Source organism: Xenopus laevis, chromosome 1S (assembly GCF_017654675.1).
Source record: "Xenopus laevis strain J_2021 chromosome 1S, Xenopus_laevis_v10.1, whole genome shotgun sequence".
NCBI lineage: Eukaryota > Metazoa > Chordata > Amphibia > Anura > Pipidae > Xenopus > Xenopus laevis.
The window spans coordinates 83,183,960-83,196,320 of record NC_054372.1 but is presented as its reverse complement, the minus strand read 5'-3'; the positions used below and the strand labels follow the sequence as shown (position 1 = coordinate 83,196,320).

General features: G+C 41.0%; 1 protein-coding gene across 2 annotated transcripts; it reads right to left on the bottom strand.

Annotated features, from left to right (window-relative positions):
- dapk3.S (death-associated protein kinase 3 S homeolog) lies at nt 1–12,098 on the bottom strand. 2 transcript variants are annotated; one of them, NM_001091621.1, is given in 8 exon segments: nt 1–918; nt 5,321–5,366; nt 6,545–6,697; nt 6,834–6,860; nt 8,307–8,355; nt 8,442–8,571; nt 9,069–9,429; nt 11,912–12,064. In NM_001091621.1, coding segments are annotated over 8 exon segments (1,359 nt in total). In that variant the 5' UTR covers nt 11,974–12,064; the 3' UTR covers nt 1–387.
- Between the last annotated feature and the right edge of the window lie 263 nt (nt 12,099–12,361).

Here is a 12,361-nt window from a genome sequence, read left to right as displayed (position 1 = left end):
GATGTTTAAATTTTTATTTTGAATAGGTGCAAATTTCATTCCATTTATTTTTAAGCATAAGCATTTCACTGCAGGACAAAGTGCACAACATAGTGATAACAGTACATAAAGTGCACTGATGTAACAATGCTCTGGACCAGGAATGAGAGGATACTCCACATTATTTGCATTTATATGTAAATGGAAATCTACATAATTTTGGTCTGGTCTGTAAATGACCAATGTACACCCCTAAAAATTATCCATACAACACTGAATGTACAAAAAAGTGGCTTAATATATACTTGTGCAAAGAGCATATGAGAAGTCAGCTAAGACTGTGGTCTTTAAAATAGTAGGGCTGAAATAATAACAGGTTATTGGGAAAAGAAGTGTACAGTATACATTTCAGCACACTCCTCTTAATCCATCTTCACCTCTCTCCACAGTTTTTAACAAATCTTCAACAAAGCTCATTTCTGCAGTAAATTGTACCTGTAGAGCCTCATATCTATTTTCTAATTTACCAAACCTTCTATTCAGAGCATTGGCACTAAGCATAGCTCCCCTTAAATCTTCTTGTACCTGCCAACGCTGATCCTCTCTGAGCTGCAGTTCTTGCCGAAGCCCTAAAAGTTGTCGCCCAACTCCTTCCTGCTCTTCATGGTACCAACTTTCCTTTTCCTCATAGATAGAGCGCAAGGCACAAAGGTCTTCACGTGAGGTGGCCTGACTCTTTTGAAGCTCACAAAGTGCATCTTCTGCTGCTCCCAGCTCTTCCAACACATGGCTAAACCTTTCAAAATTCACATAAGTATTATTTGGAGGCATGCTAGAATGTGATTTTATTGTGTATTCCTTCAAACGTGTAGTCTTCAGGCGCCGGCGTTCAGGTCGTTTTCCACTATCCTCGAGTCGAACATTTCGACGCTTGATAGCCTAGAGATGAAATATAATTTATATTACAATTTATAAAATTGTAAAGTTTTTTTTTTGCTGAAATGTAAATATAAATATACATATGTATATGCACTGTCACATTGTTTTTAAATCAAATAACACTAATAAATTCCACTACACGATTATACATTTTACACAAGGACTACGTTTTACCCGCAACTTACTTGCTTTACGTCATGGATGATGCAACCATCCCTGTTTTGTTTAAAGGGGGGGAGGGCATTTTTAGTATCTAATGGCACAAAATGTCTCAACGTCTTAAATAATTGGATTTATATACCTACCGGTAAATCCTTTTCTCTGTAGTCGACAGGGGGACACAGGAGACCAGTGGGGTTAAGTTCCATCCTCCCGGAGGCAGGACACTTGAATGAATAAGAAAAAAAAGGGGGTGTGCCTGGATGTTCCAGCTTTACCCCTAGTACTTCCCTCTTCAACTCTGTTGTTACCAAGTAACCGTACACAGAGAGAAGATAAAACAGTAACACTATTTCAACAATCAACTCATTTACAAAGGGTGGGAAGTCCTGTGTCCCCCTGTCGACTACAGAGAAACGGATTTACCGGTAGGTGCTGTGGCATTGTGGCATTGTACCACGACAGCCCAGTTTTGCAGTGGTGTTTCCCAGTGGGATAACGCTTGACAAATTGTCCTTAGTTCGAGAATGTTTATTACCAACTGTGACTCGCAGTCTTGCCGTTCCATGTCGCTCCCCATCCGGATAGACTGGTGTCTGTGCTCATGACTTTGGTGTCGCCCAGGACTGGCCCGCTGATAAAGTTGCCGGGGGTTAGCCACCACTGAAGAGAGTCTCTGGTTTGTGTGGACAGTGGGAATGTTTGACGTAAGGATCCTCTCTTCCAGCGTTGGAGGATTTTGTATTGTAATGGTCGCAGGTGGATTTGAGAAAAGGGGACCGCTTCTATCGCCGTCACCATGGAGCCCAGAACCCTCATGGCCAGTTGTATGGTCAGATGGGTGGTACGAGCCAGAAGCTGAATCTGGTTCCGGAGCTTGAGTGGTTTCTCTTGTGGCAAGAACACCTTCTGTTCTAGTGTGTTGAATTCCAGTCCTAGGAACACCATCCTGTGTGATGGATGAATCTATGATTTGTTCCAATTGATGGTCCAACCGAATTGCTGGATCATGGTAATCATTTGTTTCAGATCCTGCTGGGCCTGCTCTGGGGAATCTGCCTTGATGAGCAGGTCGCCGAGATATGGTGTGATCGAGATTCCCTGTATTCTCAGGGCTGCTGCAGTGACTGCCATCAGTTTCGTGAATACCCTGGGAGCTGAGGTTAATCCGAACGGAAGTGCCACAAACTGGAAATGTTGATTGCCGAAGGCGAATCGGAGGTACCGATGGTGGGGTGGCCAGATCGGGACGTGGAGATATGCATCCTTGATGTCCAAGGACTCTTTAAAGTCCAACACAGGTCTGAACGTGTGGTCCTTCTTTGGAACTATGAAGAGATTGGAGTAGTAGCCGTAAAATCTCTCTTGTGAGGGGACTGGATGTATTACCCCTCCAAAAGAGCACTGACACATTCCTTGAAGGCTTGTGCTGTCCTTGGATTGGACGGAACGCTTGACATGAAGAATCTGCTGGGGGGAAGGGATGTGAAGTCGAGATGGTATGCTTCTCCGATAATCTCTTCCACCCAATCATCTGAAGAGTGCTGTAGCCACGCCTCCCAGAATTGCAGAAGCCGGCCCCCTATGTGCTGCTGCGACCCCGGAGGGGGTGCCCTGTCATGCTGATGACAGCTTGTCATTGGTAACCGTGCCCTGTGGCTTGGTGGATCTCCACCCTGGGTGAGGTTTATCTGATGTCTTGGAACGAAAGGAAGACCTGAATGGAAAGCTTGATGTTTTCGTAGATCTCTGATTGTTCTGGGCACGAAAAAATCATCCCCTACGTGGGGCCGAAGTGGAACGTGACTTGAACTAGGGCAAAAAAGTGCTTTTGCCCCCAGTCGCCTGTGAAATAATTTTCTCTAATTCGTCCTCGAATAGACGAAGACCCTTGAAAGGTAAGATTGTCAAGGATTTCTTAGAACTTATGTCAGCTAACCAGTTCTTTAGCCATAAGGTTCGGCGTGATGACTCTCCTAGTGCGGACGTGCGTGCTATGAGCTATGCTGTGTCAAGGACTCTATGCAACACGCAGTATTAATGAGTTCTGCACAGGGAATGGCTCCTGCAGACCCGATATGAGTGTGGTTGTCCAAGCTTCTATGGCTCTGCTCACCCAGGCAGAGGCTAGGGATGGGCAGAGGGCCAATCCTGAAGCGGTAAAAATTGCTTTTAGGAAACCCTCCACCCTTGTCGGTAGGATCTTTGAATGCAGCCGCGTCCATGACTGGTAGAGTGGTGGTTTTGGACAGTCGGGAGACTGGTGCATCTACCAGAGGTGGGACGTCCCCAACCCCCTCTGGAGTGGAGTAGCACTGGAGGTGAAGAGACAGTGTTCAGCACGGTAGTAGACTGCGTGAATTTGGCGCCAATGTAGGAAGGTGATGAGTAACCACCCTAGTGACGTCACTGCCCCGCCTTTCCTTGTGCGCATCTAATTATTGTTTAGCGCCAAGGAGTACTGTCCTTTGCCTTCCCAGACGCACCGGGGAGCAGGAGATGCACCGATAAAGTCACTTCCATGTGCCATGTGCGCACTGAATCTAAACGTGCCCCAGTGCAAGACCTCTGCCACCCAGGCACGCCGGAGAGATATTCCTGAGACGCACCTGAGCTCCGGTGAGATGCGACCCCCGAGGCAGAATGAGTTGCGGCTGTGGAGGACAGGGTGCAGCGTCCATTGAACGCCTGCCATGTAAGCCGAGGACGAGGGGAGATGGGGGAAGTAGGATCGGCCCAAGCAGGCTAGGAAGTAGCATAGCCATAAAGCATGAGGCTATACTTACATGAATAGGGGACATCCCGGCCAGAGTACCTTGAACCATGGAGGGCAGGTGTAAGTCTGCGTGGTCTTTGTCCCCTAAGGGAGATGGTGACCCCGGATGTCTCAATTCCAGAGTTTGGGGGGTTAACTTGTAGGAATTAGGTAAACCTGTTCCTTGTCTAGCCCCTGATGTCAGTGCTAGCCACTGACCGACGAATTCCTTGAGAGGGTCTCCTGGAGACCCAAGGTCCAACCTCCTGTGGACAAGACACCTGAAAAACTGAGTTGAAGAGGGAAGTACTAGGAGTAAAGTTGGAACATCCAGGAACACGCATTGAGTTGTGCACAGATATTATACACACGGTGGAAGACACAGTGCCGGTGTGCAGGGAAACGGAATGCGTCGGAAATGGAATTCAAACAAAGCAATTCGCCGGCAGTTGTTCCCGGGCAGCCAGCAAGAGGGGAGACTGGGCAAGGAAGATACGGTGCCGGTGCGCAGGGGCAGCAGTAAGAGATCAACCGGCTCAAGAGGCGAAGGGCAGCAGCAGCATCCAGAGCCGGCTTTTAATGTCCGGACCTTCCCGTCCTGTACCCATAGATCTGGGATAATTAGCGAATGCAGAAGGCACCTCAGGGATGCTGGTAATTGCACCGCGGCTGGAACCGATGAGCAAGGCACCGCAGATCTGCAGAAAGTTCATGCTGGAAGCGCTGCTGTACTACAGAAAGCACAGAATGTGGCAGCTAAAAGATCCAGCAGCAGAGAGCCAGGGAGGAGAAATCAAGTGCCGCTCAATGGATGGTCGCCCTTTTTGTACAAGACAGGAAGCAGAGTTTCTGTAAGTTATTTCTTAATAAAGACTTTGCTTTTTTAAAGTATCATTTGTGTTGGTGTTTTTTTTCGTTGTGTACTAACGAATTTTTTAAAATTTTTTTTTGATGTTACTGGTCCTTTAAGTGCAGAGGACCGCTTGTATTTGTGTAAAAGAATTGTCACAACCTTATTGCACCTCAACTTACTGGTTTAGACATTGTTGTGAGAACTTTTCCTTGTTTGTTATTTTATAAGGGGTATTTAAGTACAATATTTTTATTTTTCCATTTTTTTTAGTGCCAATATATGCTGCGCACCATTTTTGTTTGGAAGCAAAACCTAAAATATCAGCTTAGAGTTGTTTATATGTTTGCTACTATATTTATATTACATTGTGTCAATAGTTAGAACAAGCAATGAATGCTTAGAATAGCAAATCGACAGACACGGCTTTCATTAGCAATTGCATTTATAAATAATTTGAAAATGTGTAATAAATGTATAAAGAAGTTGCTTAAAATTTTTTTGAAGGAGGTGAAATGTAACTTTATTTGTTTTAACAACCCCTTTTACTTAGCCTAGCAAATTAAGAGAATTACAGTTACATGACTGAAAGTAAACTTCTGTAGTTTAAAGAGCTGATGGTATATTTTTTTCCTCACCTTAATCCATGAATGCTCTAAACTTTGATCAATGGTCATTCGTTTTCTAGGGGGGAAAAAAAAAACAAATATAAAACAGCCTTGCCTTTTATTAAAAAAATAGTTCCAGCGTTTTATACAGTAATTTTTACAGTACTCCGTTTTTGATCATTCTAATGCCATTTCAGTCACCTTAAATGCAGACTGTCTGGTGGGTTTAGATCAAACACTAATTTAAACTAAACACTGGTTTAAGGTTAGCAAAGCAGAGCAGTATACAGCCTCCACTGCACTATTTCTCAAACCAGCAGTTATCTCTTCCAATATCTTACATTATCAACTATACCTTCTTATCCCTTCCCCTTCTTTATTTATACATAAGGCACAATATATATAACACCTGTGGAGCACTAAAATGTTGCTATGTTGTTATGGTATGTGCCAGATATGTAAATGAGTACCCATTTAACCCAAGCAAGGTGCATGCAATCGGTAATGGCTAATTAGTAGCCTGCATTACAGAGGTGTCCACATTTACTTTACATTGACATATTTACCCACTCCAATATGGGACTTAGCCTCTAAATGCAAATAAACAATACTAGATAACCAAGGCCATACATATGATATTAAAAAGCAATATTTATTATCACCATGCCAAAATTACTAAAACCATTTAAAATAAGCAGCGCTGCTGCTTATTTAATTACTGTTAGATACAATGCAGTGAGAGAGGCTGCGTGCACGCTGTTAATGGAGGCCTCCAATTGTTTCAGTTGTAACAAACTTTTAATCAGGTGCACGGAACATCAATCTGGAAAGATCCGTAGTCAAATGTTCATCAGAAGAGAAAAGCGATACATCATCGCATCTGTAGTATAAATCGCCAATAGAGTACTCAATTTAGTGGCGGAAGAGATGATTGATCCAGTAAAATTAATAGGTGGTATAATGTATAACGGTATGTGAGGGCGGATGGTTTTAGTAATTTTGGCATGGTGATAATAAATATTGCTTTTTAATATCATATGTATGGCCTTGGTTATCTAGTATTGTTTATTTGCATTTAGAGGCCAAGTCCCATATTGGAGTGGGTAAATAAGATATGTAAATGATTTATTTTAACATGAAGATAGAGAAAAGTAGTGCTGTCCCCATATCTAGCTCATATTATTAGTTCTCTCTTCAAGAAGAACAAAAGCTAGCAAGAATGGTAAGCAAAGATGAAATACTATGAACACTTACTTTGGATCTTTCACCAACAGCCGGCGAATAAAATCTTTAGCCAATTCACTAGTGTTGCTGAAATATTCCTCATCAAAATCATAATTCACACCTGAAATGTTGGTCAGAGTTTCCTGCTTGGTGTCTCCAAGAAATGGCGATGCTCCACTGAGACTGAATAAAAGGCAAGTTTTAAAGGCTTTAGGGTCTGAAAAGTGTGATGCTATTTGCATATGTTTTATAGAAATACAGCTAATGGAAAGAAGTTCATAGCTGTACATTGACACTTTCCAGGTCATAACATACTTACAGAATGTAAGTGATAACCCCAATGCTCCTACAGGGAAAAAACAGAGTTTTTAAGAGATAATCAAATAATTTTCCTGCTAATGAAAGACGTATTTATATTTCTTATTTAAAGAAGTAAAACTGTAACGGCATCATCTATAATCTAATTATAAAATACATGGAAAAGGTAGGAAGGTTGTTGGGATGGTTTAGGGGAGCCAAGAAATCATGAAAAAACTGCATACCAGGGCAAAAAACAGCAGCACAACAGCAATGTAAAGAAATTTAACTTTGAATAACCAAAAGAAATGCCCCACACTCCCATGTAGAAATGTAAATCAGGGAGAATACATAAACAGAGCCATCAATTTAAAATAAAATGAATTGAACAAATAATCCAGTAATCCATGTGCGGATCCTAAGGGTAGAACTCCATGGGCATTTTCGTTGGATCAACACCAGGCGACAAAACGCATGCGGCAAATTGGATGTAGTCGCACGCGTCAAGATATAATTGGACAATGAAAAGTCGGAGGTAGCAACTACACGGTACGACGGTCAGATGAAGAAACTGCTTTCTGCGTCCACATCCGACAGTCGTGTCATATGTAATGTAGTTTTTACCTGCGACTTTTTATTCAGTCCAATTAGAATCTTGATGCCTGCGTCTCCATCCGACTTGTCAGGTGCGTTTTGACCCTAAATGTACAATTTGGTACATTAGTTGATTAATTTCTCAACTGTAGAAATGTGGAATGTTAGCAATTATTGTATAAATTACAACAGTTGCCTTTAATAAAAGCCAGGGATTAGGCTCAGCAGGAGCAAAAACAAGAAATATCAACTAATATATCAATTTAGAACAGTTTACATAGTTGCTGAAACAAATGTTAAAAATGAAACTTTAAGCATCAATATAAGAAAAAGTCACAACTAGAAAAGAGAAGTAATTCAAAAAAGTCTTCATTTCTGGTGTACTATCAGAAATCACCTGAACTAAAAAAGTGTTGGAAGGTGAACAAACCTGTAAATACAACAACTGAAAAATGCCCTCACTTGTTTTTCTTATAAAGATGATAAGAAACCATTGTACCAACCACAAAAACGTTCCCTGAAGCAGTTGTTTCTTGTAGCAGCTCTGTGGTTATGGTTATGGTTGTCACCTTTTGCCAGGTCAAATACCAGCCTGGGAGGGGCATATATATGTGAGGGGGGTGGATTAATGATGCAAATGAGCATGTAGTTGTGACATCACCAACCACATCACACTAATCTAGTGAGTAGATCAGGGTAGAGGAACAATATATGAGAGGAAATTGGAGGTGGGTAAATTAAAGGAGGATGAGGCAGGCCAAGGTCAAAGGATTAGTTATTACAAATTTACAAGCAGTTACATTGACCGGTTAAATACCGGCCAGGTGGTACCCATACCTGTGGTGTTCCATATCATCTAACAAGCACCCCACCCTTTTCAATAGCACAAATGCAGTCTTACCACATATCAGCTTCTAGTCCAAGTGGCTCATAGTTTACAATTTCAGGAGCTGGAGTTACAAAGAAGAAGTTACATAGTCAATAAGAATCTTGGATAATAACACTAACATTATGTCATCTCCTAAGTCTTTCTTACCTACAAATTCAGGCGTTCCAAAGATATTTTTGAACTCATTCCCGGCTTCTATCTTGTGAGCGATTCCAAAATCTATGAGTTTTATTCTTGGACTGGGGGAACTCTGGTCCAAAAGCATGATATTCTCTGGCTATAACAAAACAAAAAGCAGATGAACATAATAATGGACCAACAATTTTCTCATAGCTAAACAACTCAACATCTTTGTTTTCCATTTAAACTCTATCAATTCTACCAGTACTGAAATTATTTTTGTGCCACTGGGGTATGAAAATGTACTGCAGTCCAGAGATAGATATAAATGTCTATCAAGCAACCTTGTCTAGGAAACAAATCCCACCCATCCTCCAGCTACAGCCTGTTGCCAGTGTTGTATTTAGGTAGAATGGAACCCGAGGCACTGGATAACAGCTTGCTCCCAACGGATTTAGCCCAGTGGTGGGCTAGGAAGGTTTTTTAATCTACCATAAAGGCACTCTTAAGGTCACCCCTTAAAGCTGCCACTACAGACATGGGTCCTTGAGTGCCTCTATAGTAAATATGGCCCAAAATATGGCACTCATTCAGTGAGTGGGGATCTAGGTTAAACGGAAAAGTTATCCTGTAAAAAAGCTGATCAAGACGTACCTTAAGGTCAAAATGTGCAATATTTTTGTGGTGCAAATAATGAACACCATCAAGTATTTGCTTCAGGAACATGGTCGCCTCTTCCTCACTTAAACTCTCCTTTTGTGCCAGAAAGTCAAAAAGCTCCCCTCCAGAAACTAGCTCAAGTATCAGGACCACATCTGTGCGATTCTCAAACACATCATGTAAGGTGATGATGTTGGGGTGCTGAATTTCTCTTAGTATGTCCACCTCCCTTTCAATTTCTTCTCGGCTCACACCTCGACGACTAGAGGACAAGCGGCGCTTCTTAATAAATTTGGCTGCATACTCCACACCTGTAGAACGCTCCCGGCACTTCCGCACAATTGCAAACTGACCACTAGTAAAGGAAATAAAACACTCTTGAAAATAAAACTCTCTCATAAATCACTACTTACGCTATTTTGATCATTAATGACCCTTAAAAAAAAGCTATACAAGCAACCTATGGATTTTTTCCTCTGGTGACCTCAATTTAGGTGACCTCTATTTAAATTTTTTGATAAATATGGCCATGAATGTTACAAGAAGCAGTAAATACGAGGCAATTACAGAAATATCAGCAACACCCAACACTCTGCTTCACTTCAGCTTCTGTCTCTTACATACACAGATGTCACTTCATCACGTTGTCCCATATAAAGTATATAAAGAAAAATATAGTGCAATATATTTTACTCCACACCTGTAGAAAGAAAATGTATGATGCATTTTGCACGGTTCCTCAGGAACCTTTGAATTGCGTCACTCCCACAAGCAAGTGACTTAATACTTAATGAAGTTCGCATCAATTGCGCATGGGCAATTTGTACAAGCGAGATCTTGGAAGGGCTTGAAAATGCTCTTTAAAGCGGTTTTCTTTCTCATCGAGTTTATAAATCCAGGTTCCTGATAAAGTGTTGTGATTGTGTGTCAAACTTCTTACTGTATATGCTGTATAACAATTGGATGTTTGTGAGTAGCTTTCTAGGCATTTTTTCTTTTAATAAAACATATAACACTATATTTGGCTTTATACACTTTATATGGAACAATGTGATGTTGAAGTACTTGAACATCAACTCATGAAAGACAGAAACTGAAGTGAAGCAGTGTTGGCAATTTCTGAAATTGACTAATTTTTGCTTGGTTCTGGTAAGCAGCTTGTCTCTCCGTTTGTATTGATGATGGAAGAGGATCACGCAATTTGCATTTATACACTTAAATCACAGTGACACTATCAATGTGTGTGTTTCAAAATCACTTTTTATAACACACATTCTTCTGTCCTGTTTAGCTCAAGAAATAACAAAAAAAATTTTGTGATTAAAACAGGCAAAAAACAAAACAGTGCAAGCCCTGACTAAACTCATTTGAACAATGGGGTATGCTGTACCTTTTAAGAGGTGTTGCCATGCATTTTTTGTTTGCATAAGATGAAAGGATGTGAGACACACATCAAACACAGTCAAAACACAAATGAGACCGCTGTGTTAGATACAAGCCATCAACTATGTAATTGTTGGTTGAATGGACAACCCATCAGCCTCAGTTACTTTCAGAGGGTCCAATTAATTTTAGGTCAGTGTGGGCCTGGACAGAAAAGATTTTATATTATTATTGTTGTTGCTGCAATATCTGATCCAAAGCGTTGTTTTACACAAAGGAGGGATGGTCATTTAATTATACAGTGTATTGGACCCCAGGATTTATGATGGCGGTTCTGCCATTAGGCTGTAGCTGGGACTTATAATTGGAATCAAATTGATAGGCAACTCAGTCAGCTGGGGACCACAGAAGTCCATATACATATATATATATATATTGCAGCTTATTATTTGGTATTCAGACCAAACATTCAACCAACAACATAGATTGCAGAATTGATTAAATATTTTACATGTATGGTGAGCTTAAATGAACATTATACTATTTTTCAACAATGATGAAGTTGCTTTCTAATCTTTACTTATCTCTGATTGAAGAAGGTACTCTTTTTATACTACTCACCTAACAGCCTAGTAAACTAAGGTCAGTGTCAGAGTCAAATCTCTGACTACTACAGAAAGAAAAATGCCCTTATTCAAAGCACATAAAGCGGTAACAGGCAGACCTCAGTGTTAAAAGGCTCAGGGTAGTAATTTGGTGCCAAAATCCACCTGACACTGATTCATGTGCATCAGGCACAGCACAGCATTAGAAGCACGAAAAGTAGGCCCGGACTGGCAAATTGTTGGTTCTGACAGACATTGTTTATTGGGCTTGTGTGGGACTGCTTGGGCCTCTGTGTACTTGGAATGCCATGGCCTATTGTTAATCCCTGTCTGGACCTGATTGACAGGACCAGTTTGTCCTCCTCAGTTTTCCTCCTGATAGCAGACAAAGCTGACCTCAGGTATTAATCACAAAAAATAGGTTACATTTAATATAGTTAAAATTCTTTTTATAGCAGATAAATGTTTAAATGGCATGTATAAGTAATACTGAACAAATTCTAGGGTTGTGAAGTTCATTCTGAGCCAGAATAAATCTAGGTTCCCCTGAAATGAAAAATGTGAACAAATATTGTGTTCTCCATTCATGAATAGCCATTAGTAAATAGCACACAAAAACAGAACGTAGCAATCAATATAAGATGAGAAACAGTTAGTTTATGGGTATAAATAATTCCATACAATAGCTTGTTCTGGAGAAGTCATATTCAGATGAAGAGAGACAATATACTTAAGCTTTGACATTACTATTATTAAACATCTAAATAAGAGCTACATCATAGTGTAGTACAAACCACTACATATTCTTATAGCTACAGCTTGTTAATGATAATTCGCCACATTGTTTACCTGCCAAGTTCCTCTCCCATTTCATAAAAATCATCGACATTCTGCTGCCGGAATCCGCTCATAGTCGGGCAAAAATAAATAACAGGGTTCTCCGATCGGTTTCCGTGCTCCAACTACCGCTCCCTAGCCCCTCCTTCCTATTTCCTGGATTCCATTACCGAAATGCCTGTGCAATGACGTCAACTCACTACAGGACGCAAGCTGGTTGGCTTCGAAGTAAAGAGGCGTGGTCGTATGCTTAGTTTGTCTGGCTTTGTTGTGTCGACAGATGTTGAATGATCGTCCAGTGAAATTATAAAGCAGTGTAGAGGTTGGCCGACCTTTTAGGGGGCTCTGTTAGCGTGCTTTACCCATTTAGCTAGATCGAAATGTCCCTACTCTTAAATGTACATGATATTACAATTGTGAAAGGTATTCCTGATGTAGCTCAGGGACAGTGGAGGAACTACT

Excerpts from the sequence above, each read along its gene's own strand:
- dapk3.S (XM_041574948.1), bottom strand. The coding sequence starts at position 11,973 with ATGAGCGGATTCCGGCAGCAGAATGTCGATGATTTTTATGAAATGGGA. Across the intron at positions 8,356-8,441 it reads TGGAACGCCTGAATTTGTAG|CTCCTGAAATTGTAAACTAT; the intron begins GTAAGAAAGACT and ends TTGTAACTCCAG. Across the intron at positions 6,698-8,306 it reads GGACTAGAAGCTGATATGTG|TCTCAGTGGAGCATCGCCAT; the intron begins GTAAGACTGCAT and ends CCTTTTATTCAG.